Source organism: Python bivittatus, unplaced genomic scaffold (assembly GCF_059951505.1).
Source record: "Python bivittatus isolate LINGU-HERP-01145 unplaced genomic scaffold, Pbiv_v1 ctg000980_np1212, whole genome shotgun sequence".
NCBI classification, from domain to species: Eukaryota; Metazoa; Chordata; class Lepidosauria; order Squamata; family Pythonidae; genus Python; species Python bivittatus.
This window is the reverse complement of record NW_028277125.1, coordinates 28309544-28329471: the sequence shown is the minus strand read 5'-3', so window position 1 is coordinate 28329471 and position 19928 is coordinate 28309544. Positions and strand designations below refer to the sequence as shown.

The 19928-nt window shown below is 37.1% G+C and overlaps 1 protein-coding gene across 1 annotated transcript in view; it reads left to right on the top strand.

Annotated features, from left to right (window-relative positions):
• Positions 1-7688, top strand: part of RASA2 (RAS p21 protein activator 2) — a 67463-nt gene extending 59775 nt beyond the window's left edge. Inside the window, exon 24 of the mRNA XM_088132632.1 lies at positions 467-7688. Coding sequence (XP_087988758.1) covers positions 467-497 — 31 coding nt within the window. The 3' untranslated portion in view covers positions 498-7688. The remainder of the gene's footprint in view (positions 1-466) is intronic.
• Positions 7689-19928: the final 12240 nt, after the last annotated feature.

Sequence of the window (19928 nt, the reverse complement as noted above, 5' to 3'; positions counted from 1 at the left end):
ATGGATGAGATGTGTTTAGAGTTGTAATGCAAGAACACATCCTTCGCTCTGCAAATCGTAATACAGTAAAACCTTGATTTAATGGACTAATTGGGAGAGGAAGTGTTCAATATTCCCAACTGACTGCTAAGTGTGAAAATACATTATTTGCACCAGTTTTACTCATTTCCATAGGAATGTCATTATGCAAATTATATGAATTGCCTCAAATGTCATAAAATTAAGATAAAATTAAAGTAAATGTAGCTCCCTCATTCAGACTCTTTGAATGCAGCAGACCTTTTCTTTATTTGTGGGGGATATCCAGGTGGATATTTGGTCTGTTGCACCAAAGTCTGCTCAGTGGGGATCTGTAAAATTGTAGTTTTACTGTGGTCAGAAAACAACACTAATTGTAAGTGAAAAAATAATTTTTAATCTACTGTTTCTACCAGATAATTAGATAAGGTTCTTTTTTCTTTTCTAGAGAAAACCCAATTGTTGGAAAAATTTCCTAAACAAAGACACTGCAATAGAGATGGATTTTGAAGGAAAGGAATTGGAGCAATTTTCACTCTTTAAAAAGAATCTGGTTATGTGATTATTCAATGAATTTAAGAATATACATTGCCTGCAAATTAGCTGCGTTTACGGGCTATTTAATATTTAACAGTGGAAGGAATAGTGTGGAATCAGATTTCTGCAGGGATAAGGGAAAACATGTGCATATTGTTTAAAGAAGAAGATGCAAGAAAACAAGGTGTCTAATGTTGGAAAGATCTTCTAAAGAAATAAGCTTTCTAAGGAAGAAAACAACTACCACCTCCAGTTGGGATTTTATCTGCCAGGATAATCATCAGCTTCTGTGACCATCATTAGTATCCTCTGGACAGTACTCTTGGCAAAGAAATTCTGACAGGTGACAAAAGGATTTGAAGCTTTACATTCAGTGCACAGCCACTTTTAGAACTTCCTTTCTTAATCTACAATACAAATGTTGCTTTTTAAAAAAAAGAAACAAAATGATGGTACTTCTTCAAAATGTGCATTGACAGTTAGCAATGTTATGTTATTTAAGTGATATCACTGAAGCAGGACAAGTCAGGGAATCTATATGTCTTGTTTACAGTTGGAGTGAATAGTGAAAGGTGTGATATGGAACCATTGTGTTTTTCTTTTTGAAATAACACATTATTAGTATTTTTAGTGATTGGGGTTGAGGGGAGGGGAATATAAGAATTTAATGCTGTTCAAATAATACTATAGCTGAATACCAAGTGGCATATCTATATCAATACTTTTTAAAAATTCCCTAAAGGTAGATGGTATACAGTGAATGTTGCCATATCCAATTGTAACTAGTTGTTTTTGAAAATCACTCCAAGCACTTTACATATCTGGTTAGCCCCAGATTATAATTCTAGATACTTTATAGTATCTAATCATTATGATCAGTTGAATGATCACTACTGTGGCTTAAAACAATACTTTTATGAAATTTTATATCTAGGGTATTTTTTACTTGCCAAGTAAAGTTTTGAACTAAGCTTTACCTTTAGAAACTCTTAATCTTGCCTTGTTGTATTTGTACTAATAGGCTGATAAAAAGATTGGTATGTAATGAATATGAACAAACTAACACTTGGGAGAAGAAAAGGCTACGTTTTTAAAATCAGTATTATACAAAGTCACCCGAAGTCAAGCCTAGCTCAAAAGAGACTTTACCTTTTCATTACTGAATGTGGTACTACAGAAGACTCACCTTGGGAGCAATTTGCTAAGCACTATAAAAATCATTGTATTTCCACTGAAGTTACATTCATGATATCTGTCCATTGGTCTCCTTACCTTTTAATACTGCTATTATTTGCCACCATTAACTAAGACTGTTTTCACTGTTTGATAGAAATCTGGAATAATGATATTTAGAAGATAAAACTGGCTTAAATACTACATGAGTTCTAATAGTATTATACTAGCAAAATAAATTCAGAGATCTTGCCATTAAATTAAATAGTCTGATCCTAAGGCTGGACTAACCTGTAAATAAATGCACCGAATAGGACTGCTTTTTTCCAATAGCTGGTACCCATGCCTTATCACTAAATGTTTTTGATACTTTTGTTAAATAATTTGCTATAAGGCATAGATATGGAACCTGATTAAAAAAAACAAGTTCACTGGGTATATGAATCTGTCAATGCAGATCATGGATTTTGAGTAAAATGTAAAGGAAATTATAATGATTTAGTGACAGAATGAATGACACAGATTGTATAACAACACAAGAAATATAAATCTAGAAAAATTACAACTAGATTATAACTGGTAAATATAAAGCAACATGCAAGTGTGATGCAGACAAGACTAATAGCAGAAAATTGTGTCCATGTAGTCATCTGGACTTGAGCTTGAGTGTCTACTTTTTACGCACAATATCAGAAAAATTACACTTTCATATGCACATACATTCATACACACACTTTAACACATGTGGGAATCTACTTGTAAACTATTTTTTAATGTAAGAAAAAATGAAAAATATTAATGTTAATAATTTAAGCATGGAGATAAATAATCCTTTGAGTTTAAAAAAGAAACTGGCTCCTTGAAGTGTTTCAAGTTCATAGATAACTGTAAAATCATCCATGGACATCCATTCACCCACAGAAATTCTCTACAGGTGGCAATGAAGCTTCCAACATCAGGGCTTCCCTTTCACTCCTTCCCCTAGATTGTCAAATAGGAGACAGTCATGAGTCAGCCGAAAATCTGCTAAATTGTAGGCCCCCTGTTTATGAATATGTGCCCAAACAGAGCCAGAAAATTACCAGCCCAAGAGCTATCTCCCTGGATTATACCAAATCGATAGGGTGTAGTAAATGTGGGTTCCTACAACACCAATTTAAGATTGCTCTATCCAAATATTTATATTGTAGAAATGAAAGCCTTATTTTGTCCTGAAAAATCTTGCCTTTGAATAATGAATGAAAATAATTTATAACCATTGGGATTGCATTTTGTCTCTGTTTAGCAGGGGTTTTTTAATTACATGCATCTATGTAACTATAACACAAGAATATATGTACAGAAGCCCAGCCAGCCAGCTGCCAAGTATCATCTCCACCTCAAATAGCTAATATGCTATTGAGTATTTAGTGCCCAGTGGAGGGGGGAAGCTAAGTTGACTTCCCCCTACTTAAGATAACATTTTTATCTTAAAATGTTTGTGTATTCATGTTGGGGTTTCCTCAGTCCTCCAGGTAGAAGGATGGAAAATGACAGTTCGATGATCTAAAGATTTAGATAACCATTGGCCATCGGTACATATGATTGACTTGGATTATCATCTGAGGCTTTCAAGAAATCAATCCATAGTTACAATTTTGAGATACTTGCTTATATTCCGAGTTACAGCATTACTTTGTTCCATCATCACTGTGTCATTCATTCTGTTCTAATATTGGTTGAAGTAGGCTCTATCCATGGCACTTTAATAACCACATAAATGTAAGGTGCTACTCGATTCTTACTGTTATAGGTACTTGTTCCACTTACCCCTTTTGATTCTTGATCATGATGCTTGCAAAAGCTATTCCCTTTTTTATAATAGGACTTGCAGTAAGTGTACCGATGCCATCTCAGAAAGCATGACATTTAATATTGAGGGTTTCACTCTGCAAATAGTATTAAAAGGTTGTACATTTATAATAGTTATTGTTAAAGAAATGAGAACTATGTTAGTTTAGTTTGGGCATTGTTGCCTACATGTTATCAGCTTCATGAAGTAATTGTTGAGGGCAATTAGTGGGAAGGATTTCTAGAGAGATAGAGATGAAGAGAAAGGCCCATGAAGATACTCTTAAAGGCATGCTCCGACTGGACTGTTCTCCTCTATCACCTTCCACCAAAGGACTGGCTCCACCAACTAACTGCCCTGTAGGAAGGATTCCAGGATTTTTTTAAACAATTATTTATTTGGTTTTTATTTATGGTTGATACTGCTTGCAAGCTGCCTTGTAGATAATTTATCTTAAAAGTCAGATTATAAATAATTGGCATGAGAAATAATTTTATCCTACCAAAATCATGATTGATTTTTGGGCTTTGTGCAGGTTTCATGCTTTTGGATGGGTTTGTATATTAATATTGTGCTGAAATCAGCCTTACTGTTAATGAGTATTTTTCCCCTGCAAATGATCTCATCTTTTCTACCTTATAATTGAAATTTTATTTTGTGTTTATCTTCCTGGTGGTTTTTTTAGCTTTCAATATAGTTGACAAAAAGGTGGTGGTTTCTGTTTTACATATCTGCATTTCAGTGCCTACACATTCCAGTCTCATGAAAGCTGCTAAGCTGCAAACTGCTGGAGATATTATTGTACAGTGAAGAACAGGGCATTTACCCTGTGACCATCACAGCTCAATAGGTATGAAAACACCATTCTCCACCCAAGTGAATTTCACCAAAATTCTCTCCTCTGAAATAAATTTTGAAAGCAAATTATTTCATTAAATTGAACTAGAACTGAGAGGGGGGGAAATCAGAATTTTTCAACAAGGTATTGTGCTAAATGAAACTTTATTTGGTATTTAGATTGCAGTGTGCTGCCCACTGTTCACAGAGTCAAACGCATATCTCTCATACAGTGATTTATCCTTTTCTCTGTTCACCAGAAATCCTGGTTGCAAATTGATTAGGTTGTTGAGCAAATGATGCACACTATCCTTGTTTTTGTATGATGCCTTTTTATATATATGTATGTATAGTATACCTATCTGTAAGAGGTAGAAGGAAGACAAAATTAAAGGACTTCTTCGGGCTATCTGCTTGTTCTCTCAAGGATGGGGGCACAGCAGTAGCATCTAAAGCAAATTAGTGTCCTTAAAGTCTTCATCCCAATTTTAAATTGCAGGCTTTACATTAATGTTTTACAAATGTCAGCTTGGCCTTATTGGCCCAGAAAGAAATGTTTTATCAAATTCAATAATTATTTTCATTTGGAAAACTAGATTTATAACTTACTATTACAAGAAAAAAAGCACTTTCAAAACATAAGGTACCACATTGTGCCAATAAAATTTTGAGGCAGTGAAAATCAACAGAACAGCACTGAAATAGTTTAAATTTCCAGATACCATATCAGTGTTGTCAGATATGTGACCAAGTGCCAGAGTTCATTCTAGACCTGCCCATGCAATTCTTTTTGGCAATTGTGTATTTCATAGGCAGTAGAAAATCCTACATTACATTTTGTACAAATAGGTGAGAAATATTGAGAGGAGTTTCTATTTGGAGTAGCCCTGAGATGTCTGCTCACTACTTAGCTTTGGTTGACAATGTAAATTTAACAATGTATTTTAATTTGTTAACAATGGTATATTGAATGTGTTTTATTTAAAGTTTATTTTCTTAATGAAGTATTAAAGTACAGTAGAATTGTTTGAAACTTGAATATTGCAGTTTATTTTAATGTTCATTATATACATATATATTTATTATATATATATATGTATATAAAATGTAGATGAATTTTCTTCATGTAGGGATGTTTAAAATCATTTTACTTCATTCTCTGTCTTATCAAAGAAGCCAGTATGCTATTGAAATCAAAGTTAAATTATATAAGTATTTTCATTAAAATCTTCTGTTACATGATGAAGTGTTTTGCCAACACATAACTGTATGACAGTTCAAATGGACTAAGCAACTTTTAAGATAAACTGGGATTTTATTCATTGAAACCATTAGAATTGCTTTACAACAGCTATGATTTTGTACAAGTAATAATTGACAAGCTTAAACTAAACAGTTATTTCCTTAACACAATACATTTCTTCAGGATTATAGTTTCAGAACTTCTATTCTGATTAATATAAAGGAAGAGTTAAGAGAAATATTTGAGGTTTGCAATGTGCACATACCACTATGATACAAACATGATCCATTGAGTAAAATCACACTGTATTTAAATCTGGGTTCAGAAGATTACATGTCATTATTGAAGATGCTCAGCAATATTGGAGATTATTTGTGATCTTAAGAGTTCCTGTTGCAGTAAATAGTACTGGTTTAAGTAGACAGGGATCTCATTTAGGTAAGACAGCATCTCAGGTTCATGGATGTAGTGTGGTGCCCTCCTAGCACACAGTCCATGCCCAAAATTACCTTGTCAACTTCTTCCATGTATAGTATCCCATTCTAATGTTACTGAAACAGCATGAGATGTTACCATGGGAGACTGTAATTGCCATTTACTTTAACAAGAACATCAGATGTCATCATTTAACCTTTAATTTACTCTTCACAAACTTTGCTCAGTTAATTGGATAGTGGTTCAATTAATTAATATTCACATACTGGAATACTTGGCTTTTTAATTTTAATATTTAATGTTCAGTGTTCTAAAACATCTTTCAGTCAGTGCATATATCTGCATGTAACAGATGGTTCTAGCTGGGTGGATAATGGAATCTGAAAGTAGCATGAGGCTATTTCAGGTATATAAGAAACACTTGAATTATTTGTCATAATAAACTAGAATTTGTTCATTTCCATCCTTTACATCAGGGTTCCCCAAAATGTCAGTATAGACCCCCCAGGGGTTGATAGGACTATCCAAGGTTGATGGTGTTATGATTCGTAGTACTATTAATATGGGGGTTGATGAACAATCTGAAACTTCATGAAGGAGTGGATGAGCTGAAGAGTTTGGATACCCCTACACTACATACTTGATTTCAACCCCCTATCTGCATTTGCTCCTTGGAATTACTGAAGGCTACAAATTATAATTGAACTCCAAGTTGTTTGTGGTCATTCAAAAAGTTGTGAAGGAAAAATTGAGTAAAAGTTCTTTCCCCAGTTTGATAAATTAAGGCACTGTGCCCTTATCTGCATATGAAGGATCAGAAATCACCGATGAGTTTGGGTGCTTCTGTACATTTGTTCCTTGAACACAGGCTGTGTCCGTGCAGCGCATTTGGGGATAGTAGACGTCACCCATTGGGACAGAAATATACTCATTGCTGCTAACTGGATTTAAAGTTGCCTGAGAAATGCTGCTCTATGTTGGCAAATACATTATAGCTGCAAATCTTTTGACTATATGTGGTAATGTTGGTAAAGGGGGGAAATGTGCTTCAGACAATACCAATGTAGAGCTCATAGTCTGGATTCTAAGCCATCATTTGGTTTGCTTGTCTGTAGCTTAGTAAATTGTGACTTACTATAAAACTAGTTAAGCAAATCTTAATGTGGTTTATGAATACAGCCATTCAATTTTGGGTGTCATATAGGAAGGAGGACTGTACAATGCTTCAGGGTGCCTAGGGGTGTATATGTAGCATCTTTCTGCAACTCTCTAAACAAAAGTCACCTTTACTGAGGATTTGCTGCAGCTGTGCAGAGTTGCCCCACCATTTTGGAAAAAAGTGTGTTTGGTTTCAGGTGCTGCAGTTTGGTCACGGCGAGCACTTTGTGCACTCCAAAGCTGCTTTTTCCTTTCAGAGCCAAAGCCCTTGCATAGCCCTAGAACAACTTATTTTAAAGTCCACCTTTGCCAGTGCAATGTATCCATGATAACTGGCAATCCAGATTCTACTTATCTTCAAATAAGAGGCCCCCACTTTCCAAGGAGCTGTTCTACCGTTACCTTGTAACTTCATGGAGTTGTTCTTAATGTTTAAATCCTGTGCTATGCCCTTACCCACTGGAGAATTTGTGATTTATATATAAGCTCTTCAAATATTTTAAGATGGCTATCATACCATCTTTTAAATTTCTTTTCTCCATATTAAATGTTGTTGTTCAGTCGTTAAGTCGTGTCTGACTCTTTGTGACCCCATGAACCATATTGTGCCAGGCCTTCCTGTCCTTCACTGCCTCCCTGAGTTTGCTCAGTTTCATGCTCATTGCTTCAGTGATGCTATCTAACCATCTCATCCTCTGCCGTCCTTTTCTCCTTTTGCCTTCAATCTTACCCAGCATCAGGGTCTTTTCCAAAGACTCCTCTCTTCACATTAGGTGACCAAAGTATCTGAGCTTGAGCTTCATTATCAGTCCTTCCAATGAGCAATCAGGGTTGATTTCCTTTAAGATTGACTGGTTTGACCTCCTAGGGTCCAGGGGACTCTTAAGAGTCTTCTCCAGCACCACAGTTCAAAGGCATCAATTCTTAGGCGCTCAGCCTTCTTTATGGTCCAGCTTTCACAGCCATACATTACTACTGGAAAAACCATAGCTTTGACTATGCGGATCTTTGTCGGCAAGGTGGCATCTCTGCTTTTTAATATCCTATCTAGGTTTGCCATAGCTTTCCTCCCAAGGAGCAAGCGTCTTTTAATTTCATGGCTGCAGTCTCCGTCTGCGGTGATCTTGGAGCCCAAATAAATGAAGTCTGTTACTGCTTCCATTTCTACCCCTTCTATTTGCCAGGAATTGATGGATCCAGATGCCATGATCTTAGTTTTTTTAATGTTGAGTTTCAAGCCAGCTTTCGTACTCTCCTCCTTCACCCTCATCAAGAGACCCTTTAGTTCTTCTTCACTTTCTGCCATTAGGGTGGTATCGTCTGCATATCTGAGGTTATTGATGATTCTCCCTGCAATCTTAATTCTGGCTTGTGATGCTTCCAACCTGGCATTTCTCATGATGTACTCTGCATATAGGTTAAATAAGCAGGGTGACAGTATACAGCCTTGTCGTACTCGTTTCCCTATTTTGAACCAATCGGTTGTTCTGTGACTGGTTCTAACTGTTGCTTCTTGGCCCGCATACAGATTTCTCAGGAGACAGGTAAGATGGTCTGGTACCCCCATCTCTTTTAAGAATTTGCCAGAGTTTGTTGTGATCCACACAATCGAAGGCTTTTGCATAGTCAATGAAGCAGAAGTAGATGTTTTTCTGGAACTCTCGTGCTTTCTCCATGATCCAGCGAATGTTGGCGATTTGATCTCTAGTTCCTCTGCTTCTTCGAAACCCAGCTTGTACATCCGGTAGTTCTCGGTTCACGTACTGCTGAAGCCTAGCTTGTAGGATTTTGAGCATAACCTTGCTAGCATGTGAAATGAGTGCAATTGTGCGATAGTTTGTGCATTCTTTGGCATTGCCCTTCTTTGGAATTGGAACGTAAACTGACCTTTTCCAATCCCATGGCCACTGTTGCGTTTTCCAAACTTGCTGGCATATTGAGTGCAGCACTTTAACAGCATCATCTTTTAGTATTTTAAATAACTCAGCTGGAATAGTGTCATCTCCACTAGCTTTGTTGTTAGCAATGCTTCCTAAGGCCCACTTGACTTCACTCTCTAGGATGTCTGGCTCAAGGTCCGTGACCACACCAGCGTGGACATCAGGGACATTAAGATCTTTCTTGTATAGTTCTTCTGTGTATTCTTGCCACCTCTTCTTAATCTCTTCTGCTTCTGTTAGGTCCCTGCCTTTTTTGTCCTTTATCATGCCCATCTTTGCACTAAACGTTCCTTTGATATCTCCAATTTTCTTGAGATCTCTAGTCTTCCCCATTCTATTGTTTTCCTTGATTTCTTTGTACTGTTCATTTAAGAAGGCCTTCTTATCTCTCCTTGCTATTCTCTGGAAATCTGCATTCAGTTGCTTATATCTTTCCCTTTCACCCTTGCTTTTCACATTCCTTCTTTCCACAGCTATTTGTAATGCCTCATCAGACAGCCATTTTGCTTTCTTGCATTTCTTTTTCCTTGGGATGGTTTTAGTTGCTGCCTCCTGTACAATGTTACAGACCTCCGTCCATAGTTCTTCAGGCACTCTGTCTACCAAATCTAACCCTCTAAATCTATTCATCACCTTCACTGTGTACTCACAAGGAATATGATCTAAGTCATACCTGAGTGGTCTAGTGGTTTTCCCTACATTCTTCAATTTAAGCCTAAATTTTGCAGTAAGAAGCTCATGATCTGAGCCACAGTCAGCTTCTGGTCTTGTTTTTGCTGTCTGTATAGAGCTTCTCCATCTTTGGCTGCAAAGTATGTAATCAATCTGGTTTCGGTATTGACCATCTGGTGATGTCCATGTATAGAGTCGTCTCTTGTGTTGTTGGAAAAGAGTGTTTGCTATGACTAGCTTGTTCTCTTGACAGAATTCTATTAGCCTTTGCCCTGCTTCATTTTGTGCTCCAAGGCCAAACTTGCCTGTTATTCCGATTACTCCTTGACTTCCTACTTTAGCATTCCAATCCCCTATGATGAAAAGGACATCTTTTTTTGGTGCTAGTTCTAGAAGGTGTTGTAGGTCTTCATAGAACCGGTCAGCTTCTTCAGCATCAGTGGTTGGGGCATAGACTTGGATTATTGTGATGTTGAATGGTTTGCCTTGCATACGCACTGAGATCATTCTGTCATTTTTGAGATTGTACCCCATTACTGCCTTTCCCACTCTCTTATTCACTATGAGTGCAACTCCATTTCTTCTAAGGGTTTCTTGGCCACAGTAGTAGATATAATGGTCACCTGAATTAAATTTACCCATTCCCGTCCATTTCAATTCGCTGATTCCCAAGATGTCAACGTTCAATCTTGTCATCTCATGTTTAACCACATCCAGCTTGCCTTGGTTCATAGATCTTACATTCCAGGTACCTATACAATATTGTTCTTTACAGCATCGGCCCTTTTTTCGCTTCCAGATACATCCACAGCTGAACGTCCTTTCAGCTTTGGCCCAGCCGCTTCACTCTTTCTGGAGTTACTTGGAAATGCCCTCCGCTCTCTCCCAGTAGCATATTGGACACCTTCCGACCTGAGGGGCTCATCTTCTGGTGTCATATCTTTTAGCCTTTTAACGTCCATGGGGTTTTCTTGGCAAGGATACTGGAGTGGGTTGCCATTTCCTTCTCCAATGGACCACATTTTGTCAGAACTCTCTGTCATGACCTGTCCATCTTGGGTGGCCCTGCACGGTATAGCTCATGGCTTCACTGAGTTACGCAAGCCCCTTCGCCACGACAAGGCAGTGATCCATGAAGGGGCCATATTAAATACATTCCCTGTTTTCTGACTTTCTTCATAGTTCTTTGTTTCTAGGCCTGTTGCCATCTTCATCAAAACTACATGCCCTCATAAGTATCTTGGTTTTATTCCCTGCCTTTTTCATAAGTGTTGCAGTCTAAAAAAGTACAGCAGAGTGAGTGGGAGAGATTTAAATTTGTGGATCTTCATCATTTCTTATCCTCAAAACTGTTTATCACAAACTACTACTGAGGGGGAAATTTGTGAGTGGCTATATTTCATCCAGTTGAGTGGCCACACCCGGTTGACTGGCTGAGCTTGAAAACTGCTAAGTAGAGCTGAATCTGGCTAAATACTTGGATGAAAACACCAGGAAATACCCGAGCTCTGGGATACATTTTATTTTTCTTCTGTCCTACTGATTGTTAATCTTATATTTGCAGCCCAGAATCACAACTGGCAAGATGGACAGCTTATAAACTGATATTTGAATACACAGATACATGCACACACTGCAAAGCTGAAAATAATTCCTATAAAAAAAGCAATGCCAAACTGTTTGTGCACTGTCCTTGAGGGATTAAATGGATGCATCCACTATTGGCCATACATATTTGGCGGCTCAAATATGGTTTCCTTAGTCTTAATGAATATATAAAAAGATTGTTTCTTGCTCTCTATCATTACTTGATTAATGTGTGGGGCTATCTAATTAATGGGGTGTGGGTTGGGGAGGATCTGCATAGCTTCTCTTATAGTGCATTCAGAAAGTATTCACCTTTTTCAATTTTGTTATGTTGCAGCCTGATACTACAATAGTTCAAATTCATTTTTTTTCTCATTAATCTACACTCAGTACCCCATAATGACAAAGTGAAAACAGAAGTTTAGAAATGTCTGTAAATTTATTAAAAAGGAAAAACTGAAATTATCACATGCACTTAAGTATTCAGACCCTTTACTCAGTACTTTGTTGAAGTACCTTTGGCAGCAATTACAGCCTCGAGTCTTTTTCGGTATGACACGACAAGCTTTGCACACCTGGATTGTGGGATTTTCTGCCATTCTTTTTTGCAGATCCTCTCAAGCTCAATCAGGTTGGATGGGGACCATCGGTGGACAGCCATTTTCGGGTCTCTCCAGAGATGTTCAATAGGGTTCAAGTCAGGGCTCTGGCTGGGCCACTCTAGGACATTCACAGAGTTGTCCCTAAGCGATTCCTGTGTTGTCTTGGCTGTGTGCTTAGGATCGTTTTCATGTTGGAAGGTGAACCTTCGGCCCAGTCTAAGGTCCTGAGTGCTGTGGAACAGGTTTTCATTGAGGATATCTCCGTACTTTGCTCCATTCAGCTTTCCCTCAACCCTGACCAGTCTCCCAGTCCCTGCTGCTGAAAAACACCCCCACAGCATGATGCTGCCCCCACCATGCTTCACTGTTGGGATGGTATTGGGCAGGTGATGAGCAGTGCCTGGTTTCCTCCAGACATAACATTTAGAATTGAGGCCAAACAGTTCAATCTTGGTTTCATTAGACCAGAGAATCTTGTTCCTCACAGTCTGAGACTCCTTCAGGTGCTTTTTTGCAAACTCCAAGTGGGCTTTCACTTGTTTTGCACTGAGGAGAGGCTTCCGTCTAGCCACTCTGCCATAAATTCCAGATCGGTGGAGGGCTGCAGTGATGGTTGTCCTTCTGGAACTTTGTCCCATCTCCACACAGGATCTCTGGAGCTCAGTCATCGGGTTCTTGGTCACCTCTCTTACTAAGGCTCTTCTCCCCCAATTGCCCAGTTTGGCCGGGCAACCAGCTCTTGGAAGAGTCCTGGTTGTACCAAACTTCTTCCATTTGAGAATTATGGAGGCCACTGTGCTCTAGGGAACCTTCAGTGCAGTAGAACTTTTTTTTGTAGCCTTCCCCAGACCTGTGCCTTGCAATAATCCTGTCTCTGAGCCCTGCAGGCAGTTCCTTTGACCTCATGGCTTTTGCTCTGATACAGTATGCATTGTCAGCTGTGAGGCCTCCAGAGAGGTGTGTGCCTTTCCAAATCATGTCCAATCAATTTAATTTACCACAGGTGGACTCCAATCAAGGTGTAGAAACAGCTCAGCAACCATCAAGAGAAATGGGAGGCACCTGAGCTAAATTTCAAGTGTTGTTGCAAAGGGTCTGAATACTTATATCAATGTGATGTTTCAGTTTTTCCTTTTTAATAAATTTACAGACATTTCTAAAATTCTGTTTTCACTTTGTCATTATGGGGTACTGAGTGTAGATTAATGAGAAAAAAAATGAATTTGAACTATTGTAGTATCAGGCTGCAACATAACAAAATTGAAAAAAGTGAAAGGGGGCCTGAATACTTTCCGAATGCACTGTATGTCCAGTTTCTTCCCAGTATATGAAACGTTTATTGTAGTTAATTAGAGATGCTATGTTCAATACATTACATGTTAATAAAAACGTTTTAATGGATTCTGTTTCCTGGATTGTACTTATAAATGTGGTTACCATATCAGGAAACCTGGCTGCAATTCTCTTACACTTTTACTAAGAACTATTCAGATTAAACAATATCAATTGGGACAGAAATTCTAGGGAATTAAATTCAATCCTCTAGTTTCTACACACCTTGTAGGTTTAGAGTCACCTGTAAAATGTTTAAAATATGATATATTTAAATAAGTAAAGACTGGCTGGGGAGATTTGATTTAGGTATACATTTAAACCTGTTGGGTTTAGTTCTTGGGTTGATTGACCACTTTCTGAACACTAACTAGGTTGACAAGATGTAGGTGGCAAAATTCTAGACAATTTCTAGATAGCAGCAAAGATTTCAGTGGGTGTCCTGATTTTTGTATAGCCCCACATTATGCCTCCACTGTTCCAGTTAAGTGTGTTATGGGAATAGGTCTGCAATTCTGTAGTATGAAAATTACACATAAGTAATAATAAGCACCTTTTTCCTATATTAGCCATGTTCTAATATTGTATGCTTTCATTCTAACTTCGTCTAACCAAGCAGCTCAGAGCTGGGTTATAACTGGATTATAAATTATTAATAGTCTGGGCACCAAAGACACTGAAGCTTTAAAATAATACACAGATGGAAAATATAAAATTTTCAGGTTAAAGGAGAAAAGCTATTTTCCTAGTATCTTAAAGGAGCCTATTCAGGGGAAGAACTGGATGGGGAATATTGTAGCCAGGAATTCATTCTTTTGCCAAAACTGCCTAAGTCAACAACAACCACCACAAATCCTCTCTGTAAGAGGTCCCTAGCTCCCTGGTACTTTGAATATTGAAATAAGTGACAGGAATTTAGGAAATAGAGTTTTCAAAGATCCCTGTGTTTATCCCATGTCAAAGAACTCTGTATTTGGGATGTTCTTATAAATGGAAGATAATTTGTTCTACCAGATCCTGTTCTAAATCTAGCTAATGGAAGTTCCATTAGTTCCAGACAGGATAGAGGAAAATCTGATGCATTTTGTTATTTGCATTAGTGGGACACTATTTTGGTAACTCTTTAAACAGATTTCTTGTAGAAATGAGCCTTAAGATATGTGTTAATCCTCTAAGCAAAACTCATCTATTTTGCTTTCGCCTCCCACCTCTCCAAGGCCAACATTTTTTGGTTTTTCCCCCTGGGGATATGTCCCCACATCATCAGCACATCCCATGAGATTTTATGAAGTCGAGCTTAAAAAAACCCAAAAAAAACAGCTTTTGTCCACAAAAGTTTTCCAGTTCATGATTTTCGGAGTGTTTTGACTGAGAAATGGCTGACACTGCTAAAGGTTTAACAAACAACACTGTAGCAAAAGCATACATTTTATTCCAGGGAGGCTTTTAATTAATTATAGAGTCTATGTTAACAATTTAAGAATAAGAGAAGGTTAGGAGAAGCAATAGTGGGTGTTTGTGTTAAAGATTAATTATATGTATAAAATTATGTTCATTGTTAAATTTGAACCTTCTCACTACTGAATTTGTTGAGTTTGTCACATTTGATATATCAGAATTAAAGAAAAATACTTTCAAACCACCAACACCATTGATAAATACTTTTTTTCACGCTCTGAGGCTATCATCCTACAGCTGGATGGATGCACCATTTATCCATTTTACAAATTAGAAATAATAAATCATGTATTAAATCTCTGAATTAGAGAGATTTAGAAAGACTTTGCCTGTCTGATTTATCTTGGATATCTTGGATTTATTTTGTTCCTTCAGTCGCAGCCTAAAGAAACTTTAGGCTATAACAAATATCACAAAGTAATTTTAAATAGTTTTCATGAATGTAATGAGCAATACTTACAAAATATATGCTAGCACTCAAATCTGAAAACATCATTATCTATTATTGGATGTTTCAGACATGCAAAGGGAAAATATAATAATCAATAGTTTTTTTCTCTTTGTAAACCTGTTTAATAGAAAATGTGTTTAAATGCATTTTGAGTTTATTTTTAATCACATTTTAATCCATAAATTATGCAAACATTTTTCATTAGGCATTATTTTTACTGGGAAAAGTCAAAAGTTACATTAAGCTTTCTTTGTTTTCCACTGACAGTACATAGGAAAACATATGCTTTTCATTGGTTTGATATCACATTTTGGTTATGGAATATCAGGGGACTTTAGTAGTCACAAAAATAAATGGGGATTTCCCCCCTCCCTTCCCTAAGACGTTCATTATAGATTTGGGTCACTTCTTGGGCTTATTGCTTAAAAATTGGCCCAGAAGGATCCACAATATCTTGAGGGACTCATATTGTCTATATGAACCTACATTCTGGCCCAGTTGTAATTTCACCACAGGTCACACTACCTTACAGACTAAGCAGAGCGCAGCTTTCTCAACAAAAATTTGTATCAGCAGCACAGTTTTCCTTACATATTTCTCCCTTCAGAGGATAAATTATATATTCAAACTAAATACAGAACTCTGAAAGTGTTTTTTTACCTACAGTTGAATGAAGATTTCATCTGAGTTAGCTTTCCTTCATTTCATGTTATTTATTGACTACTATGAAATGAAGATTACTTCACCTGCCTAATTGTAATCAAATACCATAATGAGTACATTTTGTTATAGGAAGGGATTTCTAAAGTATTACCATGTTGGTGCCCATGTGACCACCCCTTGTCTATGCTATGTTTTAATAATACATATAAAGACTTCTACAGATAGCAGGGCTAGTCTTGGTGGATTTGGCAAACAGGTGCTGACCAAGGTTTCTTTGCCTTTGCCCATCAGCACTAGTCACTCTATGAATGCTCATTTGAGGGCTCTGGACTTGGGTCATGATTTTTGGCCCTAGCTGTACCCTGTTCCTCTTCCAAACCCAGGTTTCAAAGCAGTTGCAGGGGGATTTTTGGTTGTATTTTATTTCTTTTATTTATTGTTTTAGTGCCTTTAGTGTCTACACATTTTTTAAATCCAAACAAATACTGTAGAAATATGTGGTAGCATGGTAAAAATTAGTCTGCATGATGCCCTCCTGTGAAATGTTCCTTTCTCTCTCAATTCAAGAGTTTTTCATTACTAGCAAATCTTAGCAGACTCTTTGCTGTGGTGACAGAAACAGTTGGCGGGTAAATGATGTATTGTCCTAGTTCTCTTTGCAGCAGCTCGGTATTTTCATAAATCATAGTCCTGAGACAAGACAAGACAAGACAAGCCTCATGGGACAAAAAGGTAAACATGGGATTACACTGTTCCAATTTCAGTGTAAATTAATGAGGCTCTAAGCCTTTTCATATATAGCTCTGTAAAGCCAAGCTAAATTAGAACAAACAAAAATAGAAAATTCCGACACTGACTGGATCACTGTATATTTTAGCAAAACAATAGACATTCCTTACAGACAATGAAGATCATCTCTTTACAGATGTGGATATAATTGTGCCAGAAGACCACCTTCTGAATTAGAGGGAAACCTTTTACCTGCTGCATTGCTATGAATGCAACTAGTCTAAACTGTTTTGATTTAGGACTTACTGGTGGGTTAATATTAGTGACACATGTAATCCAAACTGGCATTTTAGAAGTTTTGTTAAGAATTTGAAACTCTTGTTACATTGAACAGGTTTGGAATTAATGCCAAGCTATGGATATGTTGTTAGTAAAACTATGTTATGAAAATAAACAATAGCAAATAGGCCATAGGCACCTTTCTTCCTTTCCTCCACCATGACCATGAGAAGATGGGAAAAATCAATTTCTGGGTTAAACTACCTACAATTTTTCATTATATTTGAACAGGGAAGTATGGTTAATTTAACTGTAATTTGTAGAAGCATACCAAAATCATAAATCACACTTTGGCTTGTCCAAATATAACAAAATAACCTAGACAGGCAACTATTTTCAGCTAAGGGCCATACCTTCTAAGGAGGATGAGATTAAGTTGGTTTAAGATGGTCCTGTGAGATTTTTTATGGCTTATAGCTTAGCATACAAACAGCCTTGGATAAGAAAGGAAAGCAAATCATTTGATGTACATCACTCAGTTTACCTCATCCTTGAAGATATCTTATGCACTCATGTAAATTATTTTTTAATAATAAAATTACATTAGAAGTGTAGATTTACTTACTATGCACAAGAACAGTGCTTTATAATCTGCTGCCCTTTAGATTTCAAGTACAATTCCACTGATTGGAGAACTTTAATATCAGATGCTAAATCCATTAAATGTTCAACAATTTCACTAAACGTTCATCATTTAAGAATTAAAATACAGTATATGAAACCAATTATGTGGAAGTTTTGAATCTTTGGCAGGAATTGTGCCCAGTAGTGAAGCTCCGCTCTTATCTGTATGATGTCCATGGCAGCTAATGTACATCTTTCAGCTCTATTTTTGCATGACAATGACTGATGAAAACCTTGCAACAAGCTCCAGCCATCTTTATTTTAAAAAAATCAGAGAAGTCTGCATGGGTTTATAGCTCATTGTCTCTATGGTCTCTCATTCTTCCATTATTCTAGGAAATAATTTGAAAGGAAGGATATAGCTAGATCCATTTATTTATTTTATTTATTTACAGAACTTACATGGCTGCCTATCTCATATAATTATTCTAGGTGGCTCACAACAATCCATAAAAGCAAAGATAAAAATACAGTGGTACCTCGAGTTACGAACGCTCTTCCTTACGAATTTTTCAATATACAACCAGCTCTGTATGTATTTACATTGAACCTTATGGGGGAAATTTACTTCAAGTTGCGACCAACTCGAGTTGCGACCAGAGTCACGGAACGGATTAAGTTCGTAACTAGAGGTACCACTGTACATACAGTTAAACAGTTCTGAAACATATGCATTTTATTTTTAAACCACAAAAACATGAAAATAGTCGAGATGGTCGACTTCGCCATCTTGTACTCCAAGGCCAGATCAGTCACACGAATACCACGATCGTGCTTTTCTATAATGTCCTTCTTAAGTTCGATCGTCACTTTTTTCTTTAAAGCCTTATTCTTGCCAAGCCTGCTCTGCATTTTCTTTGGAGCCATACTGACAAGCACACCAAACACCTTCCAAACGCCACAAAACACACCACAAGCCTCACCGAACATCTCCTTGCTACCGCGATCTTGCCCACAGGAAGCCGCGACCGCGTGGCAGCAGGGAAAATGGCCGCGGATCCGGTTCATAACTTGAGGCGGAGTTTGCAAGTCGAGGTGAATTTTTGGGGCCGGAGCTGGTCGTATCTCGAAAAATTTGTAAGGAGGGGCGTTCGTAACTTGAGGTACCACTATATTTACATTGAACCTTATGGGGGAAATTTGCCTCGTGGTGCGACCAAATTCGGAGGGCGGATTAGCCGTATTTACATTGAACCTTATGGGGAAATTTGCCTCGTGGTGTGACCAAATTCGGAGGGTGGAACAGATTAACCGTATTTACATTGAACCTTATGGGAAAATTTACCTCGAGTTGCGACCAACTCGAGTTGCAACCAGAATCACGGAACGGATTAAGTTCGTAACTAGAGGTACCACTGTAATGCATCCCAGACTAACAAGAGAATCAGCATTTGTGTGAACAGGTGTGGCATATATTTCATCCAGGTAGTAAAATTAGAATAAACTGGAGATGGAAGAAGACTCTTGATTCAGTCAGTCTTCCCTTTAAACTGATTATTAGTGCTAGAAATGTCAATCTCTTTAGTGCACTGAACACACACCTCAACTGCTGGACTAGAATTTTCAGCTGATAAAAATAAATGTGTAGCAATCATTATCTACTTGTATGATTTTATTTGTTTTTTGACATGGTGGGTTAATCTTCAACACCCAATATGCTATTACAATAGCTCATTAGAATCTGCTCAGATATTTTTACAAGCAACCAAGTGATTGTAAAGTCTATATGCACTTTCTGACAAAATTAGATTGAAGATTAATATCCTCATGATGTATATGTTAAGAAACATAATGTTCTAGATACATCATGTTCCAGTTATGAAAATGATCTGTTACATTACAGTTTACCATAGTTTCATGATATTTAACATTTATAGGCTTCATTTAATAGACTAAGGATACATATATAACTGCCTGAAAAAAATACATTGCATTGCAAGTTATGCTCTTCTAAATTATTCTATGTTTAAGTGGTTTGTTGCTCACATATTATTTATAGATGCGTAAACAATACACTGAAAAAATCACATACCTCTATGAGCCCTATGTTCTTTGTTCATTCAAAGCTAGGCTCTTATGTTCCTTTGGATGAGAAAAGGTTTCCTAAAATTCTAATTCAGACTTACTTGTCCTAAAACAGAATGACATGTTTTGTAATAAAGGAGAATGTTTACAAGGACAGCACTTACTCTTTTCACTATGTTTCATATAAATAATTGAGTCGTGATTGGAATATAAACTACATACTTTCTCCCTTGAGAAAGTTTAGAATTTTGAAAGGCACCAGAAAAGTAGACAG